This window comes from Tachyglossus aculeatus, chromosome 11 (assembly GCF_015852505.1).
Source record: "Tachyglossus aculeatus isolate mTacAcu1 chromosome 11, mTacAcu1.pri, whole genome shotgun sequence".
Classification (NCBI taxonomy): domain Eukaryota; kingdom Metazoa; phylum Chordata; class Mammalia; order Monotremata; family Tachyglossidae; genus Tachyglossus; species Tachyglossus aculeatus.
In genome coordinates this window covers 4,218,079-4,240,815 of record NC_052076.1, presented here as the reverse complement: position 1 = coordinate 4,240,815, position 22,737 = coordinate 4,218,079, and the positions used below count along the sequence as shown (strand labels likewise).

Below are 22,737 nucleotides of genomic sequence, written 5' to 3'. Positions count from 1 at the left end.
AGCCCAGCGTTCGACCTCCCTTCTTCCCGGCCCCGGGACCCTGGTTCCAGCTCGGATCCAGCACCGACCCTCAATCGGTGGGTGTTGAAGGGAAATGGGATGGGAAGACGCAAGCCCAGCCCTCACGCTTCACTCTTCTAATGCTAACCTCCCCGTACCTTGATCTCATGATGATGACGGCATTTATTGAGCGCTTACTATGTGCCACTGTTCTAAGCGCTGGGGAGATTACAAGGTGATCAGGTTGTCCCACGGGGGGGCTCACAGTCTTAATCCCCATTTGACAGATGAGGTAACTGAGGCACAGCGAAGTTAAGTGACTTGCCCGAAGTCACACAACTGACAATTGGTGGAGCTGGGATTTGAACCCATGACCTCTGACTCCAAAGCCCGGGCTCTTTCCACTGAGCCACGCTGCTTCTTGTCTCATCTTTCTCGCCGCCCACTTCTTGCCCACGTCCTGCTCCTGGCTTGGAACGCCCTCCCTCCTCAGATCCGACAGACAGTGACTCTCCTCTCTACAAAGCCTCATTGAAGGCCCATCTCCTCCAAGAGGCCTTCCCTGACTAAGCCCTACTTTCCTCCTCTCCCACTCATTCATTCATTCATTCAATCGTATTTATTGAGCGCTTACTGTGTACTAAGCGCTTGGGAAGTACAAGTTGGCAACATATAGAGATGGTCCCTACCCAACAGCGGGCTTACAGTCTAGAAGAAGTCACAGTCCCTTCTGAGCCGCCCTGACTTGCTCCCTTTATTCATCCCCCATCCCAGCCCCACAGCACTTACGTCCATATCTGTCATTTATTGATTTATATTAATGTCTGTCTCCCCCTCCAGACCGTAAGCTCACTGTGGGCAGGGAGTGTGTCTGTTTATTGTTTTACTGTACTCTCCCAAGCGCTCTGTACCGTGCTCGGCACACAGTAAGCGCTCAGTAAATACGACTGCTTCTCCCCGGGGCCGGAACAGTCTTCTAGACTGTGAGCCCACTGTTGGGTAGGGACCGTCTCTATATGTTGCCAGCGTGTACTTCCCAATCGCTTAGTACACAGTAAGCGCTCAATAAATACGATTGAATGAATGAATGAATGTTGATTTGGCCGACACAAGACACAGGGAAGCAGCGTGACGGGGGCAGAGCCAACCCAAGGAGGACTCTGGGAGCCGTTACCAGACTCCTGGCTTTCCACGGGGAGGTGGAGGATGAGGACGGGGAGGACGAGGCCTTGGTGAGTACGGCGGGGGACACTCACAGTGATGGGATCCTCGAGGATGGCGTCCATCTCGCTGTGCCTCAGGTAGACGTTTCCCCGGCAGGCCCGCCACAACAGCCGCTCAAAAGGAGGCAGCCGTTCCCTCTGGATGACGCCCGCGGTGAACCTAGGCGGGACCGTGGCCAGGGGTGTGAGCGGGCAGCTGGGACCACCTTCCCTTCTCCCACTTCTGGGAGCCAAGGGGGTTCAGGGAAGAGCAGCATCGGGGGGCCCTGGGGTGGGAAGGTCCTGGGGGAGGCAGGGAGAGCTCAGATGCAACAGGCTGAGGAGCCTGACCCACAACGGGGAGAGGCCGGGCCGCGGGATGCCCCCCCAGGAATCCCGGGCATCTCCCAGCGGTCCACCAGAGAGCCGTCCGGTGGCCCTTGCCCGGATGGACCCCCGGCCCCCGGACTCCACTGACCCCAGCTTCGCCGCCACTGCCGCAGGAGAGCTTCTTAACTCCAACAGGCCGGAGGTGTCTTCGTTGAAGAAGTCATCCGTCAGGTTGGTTTCCGTCTGGAAGCGAGAATCAATCAATTCGTCGATGGCATTTATTGAGTGTTTACTGCGCGCAAAACACTGTCCCGAGCACTTGGGAGAGTATAATACAACAGAGTTGGCAACGTGATACCCGCCCTCAAGGAGTTTACCCTCTAATAGGGGGGAAGAAGTCCCTGTCCTATTGCCCCCTCAAGGTGTAATGAAGCAGCATGGCCTGGTAGCCTGGTCGTCGGAGGATCTGGGTTCTAATCCCGGGTCCACCCTTTGTCCGCTGTGTGACCCAGGGCAAGTCACTCAATTTCTCTGTGCCTCCGTTACCTCAACTGTAAAATGGAGATTAACACTGTGAACTCCACGGGAGACAGGGACTGTGTCCAACCTAATTCATCTGCAACTCCCCCAGTGCTTAGAACGGTGTTGGACACATCGTAAGTGCTCAACAAATACGGTAAAAAGTCCCACACCTCTTTGATGGTGGCTCCAGCCCCGTTAATAATAATAATGATGATGATGGCACTTATTAAGCGCTATGTTCAAAGCGCTGAGGTAGACACAAGGTAATCAGTTCTCCCAGGTGGGGCTCACAGACTTAACCCCCATTTTATTCATTGAATAATATTTTATTCATTGAATTGAGTGCTGCGGGGGTGGGAGAGGGCCACATGTCTGCTGTGTGACCTTGGGCGAGTCGCTTAACTTCTCTGAGCCTCAGTTCCCTCATCTGGAAAATGGGAATTAAGACTGTGAGCCCCACGTGGGACAACTTGATCACCTTGTATCCCCCCCCAACGCTTAGAACAGTGCTTCGCACACAGTAAGCGCTTAACAAATGCCATCATTATTATTATTATCATTATTCATTCATTCAACAGATGAGGTAAGTGAGGCCCAGAGAAGTTAGGTGACTTGACCGAAGTCACGCAGCTGTTGTCCCCTGACCACTGCCCATCACCACCGCGCTGCAGCCCAGGCCCCAATCAACCCCCACGACCTCTTCCGGGGAGGGTGACCCGAACCTCAAAGAAATCCTGGGTCTTCTTGAGGAGGTGTTTCAGCTCCGTGAGCTCCAGAAAGCTCTTCTTCAGCGCCTGCTGGCTCAGGTTGGCTCCCTGAAGCTCCCTCTCCAGCTTCTCCAGGACGCTCTGCCACGGCAGGGGGGTGGCGGGTGTGACCCCGGCATCTCCCGGGAGTTGGGAGGGGAGAGGGGTCTCCCGACACCCTCCCGGTGGGACCAGGGCGGTGGATTCACACGGTGTGGGGGGATCCTGAGAGCTGCAGCTTCAGGTGCTGGCTTCATTTTGGGGTGGGAACTGCAGGAGGTACGGTGAGGAAGAGAGAGAGAGGGAAAAAAAAAGACTTGACAGGAAGATGGAGAGATGGAGACAGACCCACGGAGGCAGAAATGAAGAGGCAGAGACCGCGGGTGGTAAGAGAGAGATGGAGAGGCAGAGAAAGAGCCCGGCCTTTGGAGTCAGATCAGTTCAAATCCCAACTCCGCCAATTGCCAGCTGTGTGACTTTGGGCAAGTCACTTAACTTCTCTTACCTCCTTCCCTTCCCCACAGCACCTGTATATATGTTTGTACATGTTTATTACTCTATTTATTTATTTTATTTGTGCATATCTGTTCTATTTGTTTCATTTTGTTAGTATGTTTGGTTTTGTTCTCTGTCTCCCCCTTGTAGACTGTGAGCCCACTGATGGGCCGGGACTGTCTCTATCTGTTGCCAACTTGTACTTCCCAAGAGCTTAGTACAGTGCTCTGCACACAGTAAGTGCTCAATAAATACGATTGATTGATTGATTGATTGATTCTCTGTGTCTCAGTTACCTCATCTATAAAATGGGGATTAAGACTTGTGAGCCCCCCCATGGGGCAACCTGATCACCCTGTAACCTCCCCAGCGCTTAGAACAGTGCTCTGCACACAGTAAGCGCTCAATAAATACGACTGATTGATTGACTGATTCTCTGTGCCTCAGTCACCTCATCTATAAAATGGGGATTAAGACTTGTGAGCCCCCCCATGGGGCAACCTGATCACCTTGTAACCTCCCCAGCGCTTAGAACAGTGCTCTGCACACAGTAAGCGCTCAATAAATACAATTGATTGATTGATTCTCTGTGCCTCAGTTACCTCATCTATAAAATGGGGATTAAGACTTGTGAGCCCCCCCATGGGGCAACCTGATCACCTTGTAACCTCCCCAGCGCTTAGAACAGTGTTCTGCACACAGTAAGCGCTCAATAAATACGATTGATTGAATGATTCTCTGTGCCTCAGTTACCTCATCTATAAAATGGGGATTAAGACTTGTGAGCCCCCCCCATGGGGCAACCTGATCACCTTGTAACCTCCCCAGCGCTTAGAACAGTGCTCTGCACATAGTAAGTGCTTAATAAATGCCATCATCATCATCATCACCCAGGGAGAGAAATACAGTCAGAGAAACAGAAAGGAGAGCTATCACAGGGAGACAGAGGAGAGAGATCCAGGGAGAAGAGATGGAGAGAGACGGGGAGGTGGAGACTGCAGCCATCCATGCCCTCTCCCCTCTCTGGGGGAGCAGCAGGTGGGTGGCACTGTGGGGAGAGGGGCTGGGTGGGCATCATCATCATCATCATCAATCGTATCTATTGAGCGCTTACTGTGTGCAGAGCACTGTACTAAGCGCTTGGGAAGTACAATTTGGCAACAGATAGAGACAGTCCCTACCCGACAGTGGGCTCACAGTCTAAAAGCAGGGGTGGGCAGAGCTGGGCCGTACCTCCAGATCGATCATGTCCCGGGGCAGTGGGGTCTGTGGACATTTCTCAGGCTCCTGGATCACGATCTCGTCTTTCATCTCACCTTCCAAGAAACCTGTGGAAACCCACGGACCACCCCGTGTCGCAGCAGGAGCAAGCTCTGCCTCCCGAGAGCTGTTTTCCCCCAGGCCCGAAACCGAGACTTGGACGAGACCCCTGAAGCTGGGGCGATGCCCTCCGGGGTGAGATTCCCGGTTGAGCCAGTCCTGGATCCCTGCCTGGATGATGGCCCCCCAGGGATGTTGGGGAAAAGCAGTGGCTTTGCAGCGCCCAGGGATTCTGGAGAAAACAGTGGCTTTGCGATCCCTAGGGATGCTGGGAGAAACAGTGGCTTTGAACCCCAGGGATGCTGGGAAAAACAGTGGCTTTGAATTAATAATAATAATAATAATAATAATGGCATTTATTAAGCACTTACTATGTGCAAAGCACTGTTCTAAGCACTGGAGGGGTTACAAGGTGATCTGGTTGTCCCACGGGGGGCTCACAGTCTTCATCCTCATTTTACAGATGAGATAACTGAGGCCCAGAGAATAATAATAATAATGATGGCATTTATTAAGCGCTTACCATGTGCATAGCACTGTTCTAAGCACTGGGGAGGTTACAAGGTGATCAGGTTGTCCCACGGGGGGCTCACAGTCTTAATCCCCATTTTACAGATGAGATAACTGAGGCCCAGAGAATAATTTTGTTAGTATGTTTGGTTTTGTTCTCTGTCTCCCCCTTCTAGACTGTGAGCCCACTGTTGGGTAGGGACCGTCTCTATATTTTGCCAACTTGTACTTCCCAAGTGCTTAGTACAGTGCTCTGCACACAGTAAGTGCTCAATAAATATGATTGATTGATTGATAATAATAATGATGGCATTTATTAAGCGCTTACCATGTGCAAAGCACTGTTCTAAGCCCTGGGGAGGTTACAAGGTGATCAGGTTGTCCCACGGGGGGCTCACAGTCTTCATCCCCATTTTATAGATGAGGGAACTGAGGCACAGAGAAATTAAGTGACTTGCCCGAAGTCACACAGCTGACAATTGGCGGAGCTGGGATTTGCACCCATGACCTCTGACTCCAAAGCCTGTGCTCTTTCCACTGAGCCACACTGCTTCCAGCATCCAGGGAATTCCCAGGGATGCTGGGAGAAACAGTGCCTTTGTCCTATCCAGGAAGGCGCATGAATTTGCTTTCCTAAAAGCCCTCAATTACCCACTCCCATGAAGTAAGTACAGAGTGACCCAGATAATCCAGCGCTTAGAACAGTGCCCCAGCGCTTAGAACAGTGCTTTGCGCATAGTAAGCACTTAACAAATGCCATTATTATTATTACAATACAAAACACAGGCCTTTTTCCCCCTCCTTTTCCGGGCTTGTGGTCCCCTGACTCCAGTACATCATTATAATAATTACGATGTTACCGGTTAAGTTCATTCAATCATATTTATTGAGCGCTTACTGTGTGCAGAGCACTGTACTAAGCGCCTGGGAAGTACAAGTTGACAACATATTGGTTAAGCATTTCCTTTATGCTCAGTGCTGGGGTAGATTTAAGAGAATCAAGTCAGACACAGTCCCTTGTCTCTCACGGGACTCACTGTCTAATGGGGAGGGAGAAGAGGTATTTTGGCAACATAATTGGCAACATATTGGTTAATCAATCAATCAATCGTATTTATTGAGCGCTTACTGTGTGCAGAGCACTGTACTAAGCGCCTGGGAAGTACAAGTTGGCAACATACTGGTTAAGCATTTCCTTTATGCTCAGTGATGGGGTAGATTTAAGAGAATCAAGTCAGACACAGTCCCTTGTCTCTCACGGGCCTCACGATCTAATGGGGAGAGAGAAGAGGTATATTGGCAACATATTGGTTAATCAATCAATCAATCGTATTTATTGAGCATTTACTGTGTGCAGAGCACTGTACTAAGCGCCTGGGAAGTACAAGTTGGCAACATACTGGCTAAGCATTTCCTTTATGCTCAGTGTTGGGGTAGATTTAAGAGAATCAAGTCAGACATAGTCCCTTGTCTCTCACGGGACTCATGGTCTAATGGGGAGGGAGAAGAGGTATTTTGGCAACATAACTGGCAACATACTGGTTAATCAATCAATCAATCGTATTTATTGAGCGCTTACTGTGTGCAGAGCACTGTACTAAGCGCGTGGGAAGTACAAGTTGGCAACATATTGGTTAAGCATTTCCTTTATGCTCAGTGATGGGGTAGATTTAAGAGAATCAAGTCAGACACAGTCCTTTGTCTCTCACGGGACTCACGGCCTAATGGGGAGGGAGAAGAGGTATTTTGGCAACATATTGGTTAATCAATCAATCAATCGTATTGATTGAGCGCTTACTGTGTGCAGAGCACTGTACTAAGCGCCTGGGAAGTACAAGTTGGCAACACATTGGTTAAGCATTTCCTTTATGCTCAGTGCTGGGGTAGATTTAAGTGAATCAAGTCAGACACAGTCCCTTGTCTCTCACGGGACTCACGGTCTAATGGGGAGGGAGAAGAGGTATATTGGCAACATATTGGTTAATCAATCAATCAATCGTATTTATTGAGCATTTACTGTGTGCAGAGCACTGTACTAAGCGCCTGGGAAGTACAAGTTGGCAACATACTGGTTAAGCATTTCCTTTATGCTCAGTGCTGGGGTAGATTTAAGAGAATCAAGTCAGACACAGTCCCTTGTCTCTCACGGGACTCACGGTCTAATGGGGAGGGAGAAGAAGTATTTTGGCAACATAATTGGCAACATACTGGTTATGCATTGCCTTTATGCTCAGTGATGGGGTAGATTTAAGAGAATCAAGTCAGACACAGTCCTTTGTCTCTCACGGGACTCATGGCCTAATGGGGAGGGAGAAGAGGTATTTTGGCAACATAATTGGCAACATATTGGTTAAGCATTGCCTTTATGCTCAATGATGGGGTAGATTGTTGCCAACTGGTACTTCCCAAGCGCTTAGTACAGTGCTCTGCACACAGTAAGCGCTCAATAAATACGATTGAATGAATGAATGAATGAATTAGAATCAAGTCAGACACAGTCCTTTGTCTCTCATGGGACTCACAGTCTAATGGGGAGGGAGAAGAGGTATTTTGCTCCCATTTCACAGATGAGGCAACTGGGGCACCAAGAAATTAAGTGGCTTGGTTGAGGACGCCCGGCAGGCAGATGAGCGTGGCGATGACATCCCCGGTGGGTTCTCCGGCTCCACTGGTCACCTCCCCCAGTGCCCTCGCTTGGCACCCTGTGTCCTGGACACCCACCCCCATCTCCCAGCCCCTTGACTCACGTAGGATCCTCTCCAAGGATTCGCACCTCCGGACTTCGTTCACAAATTTCCTCTGGAAGCTGTTCACGTTGGCATTGAGCTGAAACACACCCCCGAGCAGGGGGAGCCCGTAAGTGGAGAGTCTGGACTCATGGAGGGGAGAGGTGGCGGGGAGAGGGGTCAGTAGCATGGTTTGGTGGCTACAGCCCGGACTTGGGGGTCCTAAGGTCATGGGTTCTAATTCAGGCCCTGCCACTTGTCTGCTTAGTACAGTGCCCTGCACACGGTAAGCGCTCAATAAATACGGGGGTCCGAAGGTCATGGGTTCTAATCCTGGCCCTGCCACTTGTCTGCTCAGTACAGTGCCCTGCACACAGTAAGCGCTCAATAAATACGGGGGCCAGAAGGTCATGGTTCTAATCCCGGCCCTGCCACTTGTCTGCTCAGTCCAGTGCTCCGCACACAGTAAGTGCTCAATAAATATGATTGAATGAATGAATGCCGTGTGGCCTTGGGCTGATCACTTCACTTCGAGAAGCAGCGTGGCTCAGTGGAAAGAGCACGGGCTTTGGAGTCAGAGGTTGTGGGTTCAAATCCCGGCTCCGCCAATTGTCAGCTGGGTGACTTTGGGCAAGTCACTTCGCTTCTCTGGGCCTCGGTGACCTCATCTGGAAAATGGGGATGAAGGCTGTGAGCCCCCCGTGGGACAACCTGATCACCTTGTAACCTCCCCAGAGCTTAGAACAGTGCTTTGCACATAGTAAGCGCTTAATAAATGCCATCATTATTATTATTATTATTATTATTATTCTCTGGGCCTCAGTTACCTCATTCTGTAAAATGCGGATTAAGACCGCGAGCCCCATGTGGGACAGGGACTGCGTCCAGACCGATTTGCTTGTATCTACCCCAGCGCTTAGTACAGTCCTTGGCACATAGTAAGCGCTTAACAAATACCACAATTCTTATTATCAGGAGGAAGCTGAGGAGGCTGGGGGCAGGGGGAGACAAGCGTTAGCCACAGCCAAGGATGGGGCAGACAATCAAGTGGGGGAGACTCCTGCCCCAATGGTCAACCCCTGGGCACCCAGCTCTTTCTTCTCAGGGATTATTGTTATCATTAATTACTAATTATTAATTAATTAATTAAATTAATTAATTGCAATTAATAATAATAATACTTGAGGCCTGCTCTATTTATTTATTACCATCACTCTATTTATTTATTCTACTTGTACATATCTATTCTATTTATTTTATTTTGTTAATATGCTTTGTTTTGTTCTCCGTCTCCCCCTTCTAGACTGTGAGCCCACTGTTGGGGAGGGACCTTCTATGTTGCCAACTTGGACTTCCCAAGCGCTTAGTCCAGTGCTCTGTACACAGTAAGTGCTCCATAAATACGACTGATTGATTGATTGATAAATACGATTGATTGACTGATTGATTGACTGTGAGCCCACCTTTTAGACTGTGAGCCCACTGTTGGGTAGGGACTGTCTCTATATGTTGCCAACTTGTACTTCCCAAGCGCTTAGTACAGTGCTCTGCACACAGTAAGCGCTCCATAAATACGATTGATTGATTGATTGATTGATTGATAAGGCCAAAACGTCTGGAAGTTGGACCAGGGACGGGGAGAGAGTGAAAAAGGAGAAAGGAAGAGAACACCGAAGGGGAATCGAACCGTCCGGAAGTTGGACCGGGGAGGGAGGGAGAGTGAAAAAGGAGAAAAAGGAAGAGAAGACTCTGCTGAAAGGGTGGACTAGACTGTAGACTCTAGAATGAGCTCCTTGTGGGCAGGGAATGTGTCTGTTTATTGTTATATTGTACTCTCCTAAGTGCTTAGTACAGCGCTCTGCACACAGTAAGCACTCAATAAATACGATTGACGGGCTGACTGAATGAGCAGGCTTAGCTAGGAAAGGGCTTCTTGAGGGGGGCACGACTGTGAAGTACAGATAGGAGGAAAGGGAGGTGAGGTGGGCTGCTCTGGACGGACTGGGGAAAGTATTTAATTCACGTTGGGGATGGTCACCCAAAGCCACTCCTGCCCACCCCCCGCCGAAAGGCCACAGTGTGTGCCCCAAGAAGGGCAGAGCCCACAGAAGGGGTGGCAGCCAAAACCAGTGAGTGAGGCAGAGGCTGCCCCTGGGATAGTATCTCTTTAATAATAATAAAATAATAATAATAATGTCATTTATTAAGTGCTTACTATGTGCAAAGCACTGTTCTAAGCGCTGGGGAGGTTACAAGGTGATCAGGTTGTCCCCCGGGGCGCTCCCAGTCTTCATCTTTATTTTGTTAGTATGTTTGGTTTTGTTGTCTGTCTCCCCCTTTTAGACTGTGAGCCCACTGCCGGGTAGGGACTGTCTCTATATGTTGCCAACTTGGACTTCCCAAGCGCTTAGTACAGTGCTCTGCACACAGTAAGCGCTCAATAAATATGATTGTTGATGATGATGATGATCCCCATTTTCCAGATGAGGGAACTGAGGCCCAGAGAAGTGAAGTGACTTGCCCAAAGCTGACAGTTGGCGGAGCCGGGATTTGAACCGCTGACCTCTGATTCCAAAGCTCTTTCCACTGGGCCACGCTGCTTCTGTATCCCGGGCCAGCGCGGCCCACCCCTACCGCCGGGACCCTTTCGCTCCCCGGTGGGCCGCCCGAGGGAGAAGACTCACGTCTTTGAACTGGGCCAGCCCCAGGTCCCCGAGCTCGGCCACGCAGCAGTAGGCCGCCTCCACCTGCAGAAACACCTGCGACAGGCACATCTCCTCGCTCCGAAACATGGATGCCATCTTGGGTCGCTCCGGCCTGAGGAGAGATGGCGATAGATCTTTGGTGATGGGGGAGGATCAGGGGGTCCCTTCGAAGTTGGGGATGTCCTGGGGGTCCCAGGGAGTGGAGCAGAGGAGAGAAGGGGGGTAGATTGGCTAGGGGTCCCAGGGAGGAGGGCAGAGGGGGCAGAGGGTAGGCCGCATCGCGCCATCTTGGGTCGCTCCGTCCTGAGGGGAGATGGCAACGGATCTCTGGTGATGGGGGGGCAGTAGGGGTCCCTTTAAAGTTAGGGATGTCCTGGGGGTCCCAGGGAGTGGAGCAGAGGAGAGAAGGGGGGTAGATTGGCTAGGGGTCCCAGGGAGGAGGGCAGAGGGGGCAGAGGGTAGGCCGCACCACGCCATCTTGGGTCGCTCCGGCCAGAGGGGAGATGGCGACGGATCTCTGGTTCTGGGGGGGGGCAGTGGGGGTCCCTTCAAAGTTGAGGATGTCCTGGGGGTCCCAGGGAGTGGAGCAGAAGAGAGAAGGGGGGTAGATTGGCTAGGGGTCCCAGGGAGGAGGGCAGAGGGTAGGCCGCACCGTGCCATCTTGGGTCGCTCCGGCCTGAGGGGAGATGGCGACGGATCTCTGGTGATGGGGGGGCAGTGGGGGTCCCATCAAAGTTGGGGATGTCCTGGGGGTCCCAGGGAATGGAGCAGAGGAGAGAAGGGGGTAGATTGGCTAGGGGTCCCAGGGAGGAGGGCAGAGGGGGCAGAGGGTAGGCCGCACCGCGCCACCTTGGGTTGCTCCGGCCTGAGGGGAGATGGCGACGGATCTCTGGTTCTGGGGGGGTTAGTGGGGGTCCCTTCAAAGTTGGGGATGTCCTGGGGGTCCCTTCAAAGTTGGGGATGTCCTGGGGGTCCCAGGGAGTGGAGCAGAGGAGAGAAGGGGGGTAGATTGGCTAGGGGTCCCAGGGAGGAGGGCAGAGGGTAGGCCGCACCGCGCCATCTTGGGTCGCTCTGCCCTGAGGGGAGATGGCGACGGATCTCTGGTGATGGGGGGGCAGTGGGGGTCCCTTCGAAGTTGGGGATGTCCTGGGGGTCCCAGGGAGTGGAGCAGAAGAGAGAAGGGGGGTAGATTGGCTAGGGGTCCCAGGGAGGAGGGCAGCGGGTAGGCCGCACCGTGCCATCTTGGGTCGCTCCGCCCTGAGGGGAGATGGCGATGGATCTCTGGTGATGGGGGGGCAGTGGGGGTCCCTTCAAAGTTGGGGATGTCCTGGGGGTCCCTTCAAAGTTGAGGATGTCCTGGGGGTCCCAGCGAGTGGAGCAGAAGAGAGAAGGGGGGTAGATTGGCTAGGGGTCCCAGGGAGGAGGGCAGAGGGTAGGCCGCACCGTGCCATCTTGGGTCGCTCCGGCCAGAGGGGAGATGGCGACGGATCTCTGGTTCTGCGGGGGCTAGTGGGGGTCCCTTCAAAGTTGGGGATGTCCTGGGGGTCCCAGGGAGTGGAGTAGAGGAGAGAAGGGGGTAGATTGGCTAGGGGTCCCAGGGAGGAGGGCAGAGGGGGCAGAGGGTAGGTCGCAACGCACCGTGCGGCGGCAGTTTCACCCTCTTAAGTGAATCTAAAACCGTAAGGGTTGGGGGGTCTTCTCGGGGGCGATCCACGGTGGCTTTGGAAATCAAGAGGATGGTCACTGGTCGCCAAGGAGAAGGCCACTGGGGGCCGTTCCCCTCCGGGGCCCAAATCGGGGACCTTCGGCCCCGACCAGCAGGGGGCGCTGCGGCCGGCGCTCGCCCATGCACCGCGCACGTGCGCGGGGCGGCCGCGAGGGGGCGCGCGCGTCCTGCGGTTAATCGGGAAACTGGGCCGCGAGCGCAGCGCTTCCTACAGGGTTGATCGCTCGGCCGCAGTAGGGTTATAATAAGAATGATGATGATGGTATTTATTAAGCGCTTACTATGTGCAAAACACTGTTCTAAGCGCTAATAATAATAATAATAATGATGATGGCATTTATTGAGCGCTCACTATGTGCAAAGCACTGTTCTAAGCGCTAATAATGATAATAATGGCATTTACTAAGCGCTTACTATGTGCAAATCACTGCTCTAAGCGCTAATAATAATAATAATGGCATTTATTGAGCGCTTACTATGTGCAAAGCACTGTTCTAAGCGCTAATAATAATAATAATAATGGCATTTATTGAGCGCTTACTATGTGCAAAGCACTGTTCTAAGCGCTAATAATAATAATGATGGCATTTATTAAGCGCTCATTGTGTGCAAAGCACTGTTCTAAGCGCTAATAATAATACTGATGGCATTTATTGAGCGCTTACTATGTGCAAAGCACTGTTCTAAGCGCTAATAATAATAATAATAATGGCATTTATTGAGCGCTTACTATGTGCAAAGCACTGTTCTAAGCGCTAATAATAATAATGATGGCATTTATTAAGCGCTCATTGTGTGCAAAGCACTGTTCTAAGCGCTAATAATAATACTGATGGCATTTATTAAGCGCTTACTATGTGCAAAGCACTGTTCTAAGCGCTAATAATAATAATAATGATGACATTCATTAAGCGCTTACTATGTGCAAAGCACTGCTCTAAGCGCTAATAATAATAATAATGATGGCATTTATTGAGCGTTTACTATGTGCAAAGCGCTGTTCTAGGCACTAATAATAATAATAATAATAATGGCATTTATTAAGCGCCTACTATGCGCAAAGCACTGTTCTAAGCTCTAATAATAATAATAATAATAATGGCATTTATTGAGCGCTTACTATGTGCAAAGCACTGCTCTAAGCGCTAATAATAATAATAATGATGGCATTTATTGAGCGCTTACTATGTGCAAAGCACTGCTCTAAGCGCTAATAATAATAATAATGATGGCATTTATTGAGCGCTTACCATGTGCAGAGCACTGTTCTAAGCGCTAATAATAATAATGGCATTTGTTAAGCACTTACTATGTGCAAGGCACTGTTCTAAGCACTGGGGAGGATACAAGGTGATCAGGTTGTCCCACGGGGGGCTTACAGTCTTAATCCCCATTTTAGAGATGAGGTAACTGAGGCACAGGTAAGTTAAGTGACTTGCCCAAAGTCACACAGCTGACAAGTGGCGTAGCTGGGATAATAATAATAATAATAATAATAATAATAATAATAATAATAATAACATTTATTAAGCGCTTACTATGTGCAAAGCACTGTACTAAACGCTGGGGAGATTACAAGGAGATCAGGTTGTCCCACGGGGGCTCAAAGTCTTAATCCCCATTTTAGAGATGAGGTAACTGAGGCACAGGTAAATTAAGTGACTTGCCCAAAGTCACACAGCTGACAAGTGGCATAGCCGGGATAATAATAATAATAATGATGACATTTGTTAAGTGCTTACTATGTGCAAAGCACTGTACTAAGCGCTGGGGAGATTACAAGGTGATCAAGTGGTCCCACGGGGGGCTCACAGTCTTAATCCCCATTTTACAGATGAGGGAACTGAAGCCCTGAGAAAAATGATTTGCTCAAAGTCACACAGCTGACAAGTGGCATAGCTGGGATAATAATAATAATAATAATAATAATAATAATAATAATAATAATAATAGCATTTATAAAGCGCTTACTCTGTGCAAAGCACTGTACTAAGCGCTGGGGAGATTACAAGGCAATCAGGTGGTACAATGGGGGGCTCACAGTCTTCATCCCCATTTTACAGATGAGGGAACTGAGGCACTAAGAATTTAAATGATTTGCTCAAAGTCACACAGCTGACAAGTGGCGTAGCTGGGATAATAATAATAATAATAATGGCATTTATTAAGCGTTTACTCTGTGCAAAGCACTGTACTAAGCGCTGGGGAGATTACAAGGCGATCAGGTGGTCCCACGGGGGGCTCACAGTCTTCATCCCCATATTCCAGATGAGGGAACTGAGGCCCAGAGAAGTTAAATGATTTGCTCCAAGTCACACAGCTGACAAGTGGCGTAGCCGGGATAATAATAATAATAATAATAATGACATTTATTAAGCGCTTACTCTGTGCAAAGCACTGTACTAAGTGCTGGGGAGATTACAAGGTGATCAGGTGGTCCCACGGGGGGCTCACAGTCTTAATCCCCATTTTCCTGATGAGGGAACTGAGGCCCAGAGAAGTTAAATGATTTGCTCAAAGTCACACAGCTGACAAGTGGTGTAGCTGGGATAATAATAATAATAATAATGGCATTTATTAAGCGCTTACTCTGTGCAAAGCACTGTACTAAGTGCTGGGGAGATTACAAGGTGATCAGGTGGTCCCACGGGGGGCTCACAGTCTTAATCCCCATTTTCCTGATGAGGGAACTGAGGCCCAGAGAAGTTAAATGATTTGCTGAAAGTCACACAGCTGACAAGTGGTGTAGCTGGGATAATAATAATAATAATAATGGTATTTATTAAGCATTTACTCTGTGCAAAGCACTGTACTAAATGCTGGGGAGATTACAACGCGATCAGGTGGTCCCATGGGGGGCTCACAGTCTTCATCCCCATTTTGCAGATGAGGGAACTGAGGCCCAGAGAAGTTAAATGATTTGCTCAAAGTCACCGAGCTGACAATTGGCGTAGCTGGGATAATAATAATAATTATAATGGCATTTATTAAGTGTTTACTCTGTGCAAAGCACTGTACTAAGTGCTGGGGAGATTACAAGGCGATCAGGTGGTCCCACAGTCTTAATCCCCATTTTCCAGATGAGGGAACTGAGGCCCAGAGAAGTTAAATGATTTGCTCAAAGCCACCCAGCTGACAACTGGCGTAGCTGGGATAATAATAATTATAATAATAATAACGGCAATGTGCAAAGCACTGTACTAAGCACTGGGGAGATTACAAGGCGATCAGGTGGTCCCACGGGGGGCTCACAGTCTTAATCCCCATTTTCCTGATGAGGGAACTGAGGCCCAGAGAAGTTAAATGATTTGCTCAAAGTCACCGAGCTGACAATTGGCGTAGCTGGGATAATAATAATAATTATAATGGCATTTATTAAGCGTTTACTCTGTGCAAAGCACTGTACTAAGCGCTGGGGAGATTACAAGGCAATCAGGTGGTCCCACAGGGGGCTCACAGTCTTAATCCCCATTTTCCAGAGGAGGGAACTGAGGCCCAGAGAAGTTAAATGATTTGCTCAAAGCCACCCAACTGACAATTGGCGTAGCTGGGATAATAATAATAATAATAATAATAATAATAATAACGGCAATGTGCAAAGCACTGTACTAAGCACTGGGGAGATCACAAGGCGATCAGGTTGTCCCACGGGGGGCTCACAGTCTTAATCCCCATTTTCCAGAGGAGGGAACTGAGGCCCTGAGAAGTTAAATGATTTGCTCAAAGCCACCCAGCTGACAAGTGGCGGGGCCGGGATTAGAACCCACGACCTCTGACTCCCAAGCCCGGGCTCTTTCCCCTGATCCGCGCTGCTACAAGCGCTTACCATGTGCCAAGCACTGTTCTAAGCACAGGGGAATCTCGGGGGGAGCTCTGGTGGACTGGGGGGGACGGACCGCTGGCTTACCTGGTGGTAGTGATGTGGGGGTTCGCCGGCCCCCGGGGTTGGCGGCCGAGCCGGAGGGATTCAGAGCGGGTCCGTCCGGGGAGCCGGTGGCCTTTTTGAGCCAAAGTGGCCGGGAGGGGCCGGGCAGGGCGGGAAGCCACACAATTGTGGCAACAGGGCCTTGTTGTGAGTCCCAACAAGGCCGGAGACTCCTTCAGGCGGCTCCTTCCATCCATCCATCCATCCATCCATCCATCACCGCCTCGCCCCCCACCCCTCCTCTCTCTTCCCCCCCTCCGGTCACTTGACTGGCCTCAACTGGTCCCCTTCCCCTTGTCCGGGACCGGATCCGGCCGGCCAAATCAGCCCGCGGGGACAGGTTGGCCAACCTCACCCGGGGCCCCCGAGCCTGCGGGGAAGCAGAAGCAGAGCCGGCCTGGACGGGCCCCCCTCCAGCCCGATCAATCCATCCATCAATCAATCGTATTTATAATAATAATAATAATGATGGCATTTGTTAAGCCCTTACTATGTGCAGAGTGCTGTTATAATAAATAATAATAATGGCATTTATTAAGCGCTGACTATGTGCAAAGCACTGGTCTAAGCACTGGGGAGGTTACAAGGTGATCAGGTGGCCCCATTGGGGGCTCACAGTCTTAATCCCCATTTTCCAGATGAGGGAACTGAGGCCCAGAGAAGTTAAGCGACTTGCCCGAAGTCACACAGCTGACAAATGGCACAGCCGGGATTTGAACCCATGACCTCCGACTCCAAAGCCCGGGCTTCTTTCCACTGAGCCATGCTGCTTCTCAACGCTGTTCTAAGCGCTGGGGGGGATACAAGGTCATCACGTTGTCAATCAATCAATCGTATTTATTGAGCGCTGACTGTGTGCAGAGCACTGTACTAAGCGCTTGGGAAGTCCAAGTTGGCAACATCTAGAGACGGTCCCGACCCAACAGCGGGCTCTCTGTCTAGAAGGGGGAGACAGAGAACAAAACCAAACATATTAACAAAATAAAACAAATAGAATAGTGGGGCTCACAGTCTTCATCCCCATTTTACAGGTGAGGTCACTGAGGCTCAGAGAAGTGAAGTGACTTGCCCAAGCTCACACAGCAGACATGTGGCGGAGTCAGAATTCGAACCCAGGACCTCTGACTCCAAAGCCCGGGCTCTTTATCCTATCTCCGGGTCTTCTAGACTGTGAGCCCACTGTTGGGTAGGGACCGTCTCTATATCAATCAATCCTATTTATCAAGTGCTTACTGTGTGCAGAGCACTGTACTAAGCGCTTGGGAAGTACTAAGTGCTTGAGGTGCAGAGAAGTGAAGTGACTTGCCCAAAGTCACCCAGCTGACCTGTATATATGTCACCTGTATATATGTGTATATGTTTGTACGTATTTATTACTCTATTTATTTATTTTACTTGTACATATCTGTTCTATTTATTTTATTTTGTTAGTATGTTCGGTTTTGTTCTCTGTCTCCCCCTTCTAGCCTGTGAGCCCACTGGTGGGTAGGGACCGTCTCTATGTGTTGCCAACTTGTACTTCCCAAGCGCTTAGTACAGTGCTCTGCGTACCGTAAGCGCTCAATAAATGCGATTGAATGAATGAATGAATGTTGTGTAGGGAGCGTCTCTATATGTTGTCAACTTGTATTTCCCAAGAGCTTAGTCCAGTGCTCTGCACACAGTAAGCGCTCAATAAATGCGATTGAATGAATGAATGAATGTTGTGTAGGGAGCGTCTCTATATGTTGCCAACTTGTACTTCCCAAGCGCTTAGTACAGTGCTCTGCACACCGTAAGCACTCAATAAATACAATTGAATGAATGAATGAATGAATGTTGGGTAGGGACCGTCTCTATATGTTGCCAATTTGTACTTCCCAGGCGCTTAGTCCAGTGTTCTGCACAAAGTAAGTGCTCAATAAATACGGTTGAATGAGTGTTGGGTAGGGACCGTCTCTATGTGTTGCCAGCTTGTACTTTCCAAGTGCTTAGTCCAGTGCTCTACACACAGTAAGCGCTCAATAAATGCGATTGAATGAATGAATGAATGTTGTGTAGGGAGCGTCTCTATATGTTGTCAACTTGTACTTCCCAAGCGCTTAGTACAGTGCTCTGCACACAGTAAGCGCTCAATAAATACAATTGAATGGATGAATGAATGTTGGGTAGGGACCGTCTCTATATGTTGCCAACTTGGACTTCCCAAGCGCTTAGTACAGTGCTCTGCGTACCGTAAGCGCTCAATAAATACAATTGAATGGATGAATGAATGTTGGGTAGGGACCGTCTCTATATGTTGCCAACTTGGACTTCCCAAGCGCTCTGCACACACTAAGCGCTCAATAAATATGATTGAATGAATGAATGAACTCGGGGAAATCACCCAGGGCTGAAGTTCCCTGCCCTCCCTAGCACTTGCCGCTGGCCAGCTGGATGACCTCGGCCAAGTCACTTATTGCCCTCTCTGGGCCTCAGTTTCCTCACCTCTGAAGAGGCAATGATGATGATGGCATTTGTTAAGCACTTACTATGTGCGAAGCACTGTTCTAAGCGCTGGGGGGATACAAGGTAATCAAGGTTGTCCCACGTGGGGCTCACAGTCTTAATCCCCATTTTACAGATCAATCAATCAATCAATCGTATTTATTGAGCGCTTCCTGTGTGCAGAGCACTGGACTAAGCGCTTGGGAAGTACAAGATGGCAACATATAGAGACGGTCCCTACCCAACAGTGGGCTCACAGTCTAAAAGGGGGAGACGGAGAACAAAACCAAACATACTAACAAAATAAAATGGAACAGATATGTACAAATAAAATAAATAAATATATAAATAGAGTAATAAATATGTACAAACATAGATGCAGGCCTGGTGAACGTGCTGAACACCCCCTCGGCCCCGGGGTCGGAGGTCGTGGCAGTTCCTTCCTGACGATTGGCTCCTTCCTAGGGTGGCCACTGCCAACAATGGAAAACTTTGAACACCCCATTTTCCCCCATCCATCATTTATTTCAACGTCTATCTCCCCCGTAGATCATTAGCTTCCCAAGAGGAGGGATTGTGTCTACCCCTGCACACAGTAAGCGCTCAATAAATACAATTGAATGAATACCCCTCTATGTACTTTCCTAAGTGCTGGCTTAGAGAAGCAGTATGGCCTAGTGGGTAGACCACAGGCCTAAGAGTCACAAGGACCTGGGTTCTAATCCCAGCTCCACCACTTAATAATAATAATAATGATGGCATTTGTGAAGTGCTTACTATGTGCAAAGCACTGTTCTAAGCACTGAACTTCCCAAGCTCTTAGTAAACGTACATAGTAAGCGCTCAATAAATACGATTGAATGAATGAATAATAATAATGGCATTTAAGGGCTTACTACGTGCCAGGCACTGTGCTAAGTGCTGGGGAGGATACAGCAAATCGGGTTGGACACAGTCCCTGGCCCGCACGAGGCTCCCAGTCTTAATCCTCATTTCACTGTTCAGGAAGAACAGAAAGCACTGTTCTAAGCACTGAACTTCCCAAGCTCTTAGTACAGGCACACAGTAAGCGCTCAATAAATACGATTGAATGAATGAATGAACACTGGTCTGCTGTGCGACCTCAGGAAAGGCACTTCGCTTCTCCGGGCCTCAGTTACCTCATTCTTAAAATGAGGATTAAGACTGGGAGCCTCATGTGGGACAGGGACTGTGTCCAGCCCGGTTTGCCCGTATCCATCCCAGCGCTTAGCACAGTGCCTGGCATGCAGTAAACACTTAAATGCCATTATTATTATTCACTCATTCAATCGTATTTATTGAGCGCTTACTGTGTGCAGAGCACTGGACTAAGCGCTTGGGAAGTACAAATCGGCAACATATAGAGACGGTCCCTAGAAGACTGGGCTCCGCACACAGGAAGCTCTCAATAAATACCATTGTCTGATTGACTGATCTCACTTACATCATGTAATTAATTAATTAATTCATTCAGTAATATGAGGGCATCCCAATGACTCAGTACAAGCACTTAGAACAGTGCTCCGCACACAGTAAGCTCTCAATAAATGATTGAATGAATGAATGTTTTGTTGTGTTGTCCGTCTCCCCCTTCCAGACTGTGAGCCCATTGTTGGGTAGGGACCGTCTCAATCTGCTGCCGCCTTGTAGTTCCCAAGCGCTTAGTACAGTGCTCTGCACATAGTAAGCGCTCAATAAATTCGATTGAATGAATGACCCTCACACACTAGCTCTCCGTGGAGGATTGCGGGACCTGAATCGCGGCCCAGGGAAGACCTCAATCAGGAGCTGTCACGTCCCACTCCGGGGTCTCAATTCATTCATTCATTCAATCGTATTTATTGAGCGCTTACTGTGTGCAGAGCACCGGACTTAAGCGCTTGGGAAGTACAAGTTGGCAACGTATAGAGACGGTCCCTATCCAAGAGCGGGCTCAATGGACGTGGGCACCGCTTCCGGGCCGCAGACTCGGTGGTCGGAGAGGTGCTCTGCACATAGTAAGCGCTCAATAAATACGATGGAATGAATGAATGAATGAAAAGGGAGGCCGGGCTCTGGGAATGGAAGTACCTGCCTGCCAAAGCTGCGTCCCGCAGACAGCTGGAGACCAGGCAGCCCCGTTCCAGGTCGGATCGGACAAATGGAGCCCCAGCCTCAGATTCGCACCCCACACCCTGGCCAGCTCAGGTGAGAGCGCTTCCTAGGACAGAGGAGGCCTTGTGGCCGGCCCCTGCCCGTCTGCCCGCTGTGCCCTTGTACCAGGATTAATAACATGTTTTGCAAAACCACACATGCGACAATTTCAGGATCAGCTTTCAGGAGAGCCAGAGTAGCTAGGACGGCTGAGACTGAGCGGAAAGCAAGTTACGGGGCAGAGCGGAAACAGGTCGAGAGGACGGGAGAGGGAGGTAATATTTTCTCCATCTCGCTGGTGAGCAAACTGAGGCCCAGAGTCATAATTATAATAATAATAATGGTATTTGTTAAGCGCTTACTATGTGCAAAGCACTGTTCTAAGCTGTGGGAGGGGATACAAGGTGATCAGGTTGTTCCACTTGGGGCTCACAGTCATCATCCCCATATTACAGATGAGGTAACAGGCTCTGAGAAGTTAAGTGACTTGCCCAAGGTCACACAGCAGACATGTGGCAGAGCCAGGATTCGAACCCATGACCTCTGACTCCAAAGCCCGGGCTCTTTCCACTGAGACACGCTGCTCCTCCGTGCTAGAGTAGTTTGGTTACTTACCCAGGGTCACACAGAATGATAATAATGGCATTTATTAAGTGCTTACTACATGCAAAGCACTGTTCTAAGTGCTGGGGATGTTACAAGGCAATCAGGTTGTGCCACGGGGGGCTCACAGTCTTAATCCCCATTTTCCAGATGAGGGAACTGAGGCACAGATAAGTGACTTGCCCGAAGTCACACAGCTGACAACTGGCAGAGCTGGGATTTGAACCCATGACCTCTGACTCCAAAGCCCGGGCTCTTTCCACTGAGCCAAGCTGCCACATCAGACCAGTGGCAGAGCTGGGACTAGAATTCATTCAATCGTATTTATTGAGCACTTACTGTGTTCAGAGCACTGTACTAAGCGCTTGGGAAGTACAAGTTGGCAACATAGAGAGACGGTCCGTACGTCTCTGGACCCTCAGACCCCTGCTCTTTCCACTAGACCATAATGATTGTTTTTCTCCCACCTCCACAAACGGTTGGATCTTCATTCTCCCCTTCAGACCCCCAACCCTCCACCAGTCAGAGCTCCCTAAGTCTCAGGGATGGGGAGGTGAAGACAGGGCAAGGCTCGGGGGAGCAGGGGCAGCTTGGGAGGGGAACTCTGCAAGGCTGTAGGAACTGTCAATCAAATACCCACCACGGGCACCTTTGGGGTGAGGTGCCACCCTCTGAGCAAGCCCATCTCCTTTCCCCTCTCAGGACGCCAGCTGGATTGGCAGCCAGAACCGTCTCTGACCTCTTTCATTCATTCATTCATTCATTCAATCGCATTTATTGAGTGCTTACTGTGTGCAGAGCACTGCACTAAGCACTTGGAAAGTACAAGCCGGCAACATATAGAGACGGTCCGTACCCAACAGCGGGCTGACGGTCTAGATTGTTCAGAAAGCCTCCCTGGCATCTTGCCTACAGCCCAGAACCCGGAGAATGCAGAGCTCAGAGACCCAGATTTCACTCAGAGCTCAGAGAATTCAGAACTTGGCGAATGTAGAGCCCTTATCTCAGACTCAGAGCTCAGAGATTTAGGACTCCGAGAATCTAGACCTCAGAGACTGCACAACTCAGAGACCCAAAGCTCAGGGCTCAGAGAGCCAGCGCTCAGAGACTCATAGCTCAGAGACCCAGAGGTCACTCAGAGCTCAGAGAATTCAGAACTTGGCGAATTTAGAGCCCTTATCTCAGAGACTCAGAGACTTAGGACTCCGAGAATCTAGACCTCAGAGACTGCACAACTCAGAGACTCAAAGCCCAGGGCTCAGAGACTCATAGCTCAGAGACCCAGAGGTCACTCAGAGCTCAGAAAA

The 22,737-nt window shown here is 49.8% G+C and overlaps 1 protein-coding gene across 3 annotated transcripts in view; it reads right to left on the bottom strand.

Moving 5' to 3' along the window:
* ATP6V0A4 (ATPase H+ transporting V0 subunit a4) overlaps positions 1-16,357 on the bottom strand; it is a 44,210-nt gene extending 27,853 nt beyond the window's left edge. The window contains exons 1-7 of one of the 3 annotated variants that reach the window (XM_038753488.1): positions 16,190-16,357; positions 10,536-10,668; positions 7,873-7,951; positions 4,529-4,623; positions 2,777-2,902; positions 1,681-1,775; positions 1,257-1,383 (exon numbers count right to left, since the gene is read on the bottom strand). In XM_038753488.1, coding sequence (XP_038609416.1) covers positions 1,257-1,383; positions 1,681-1,775; positions 2,777-2,902; positions 4,529-4,623; positions 7,873-7,951; positions 10,536-10,652 — 639 coding nt within the window. In that variant the 5' untranslated portion in view covers positions 10,653-10,668; positions 16,190-16,357. Of the gene's footprint in view, positions 1-1,256; positions 1,384-1,680; positions 1,776-2,776; positions 2,903-4,528; positions 4,624-7,872; positions 7,952-10,535; positions 10,669-12,194; positions 12,370-16,189 lie in introns of those variants that run through there. The other 2 variants (XM_038753486.1, XM_038753487.1) reach the window with 2 other exon arrangements.
* Positions 16,358-22,737: the final 6,380 nt, after the last annotated feature.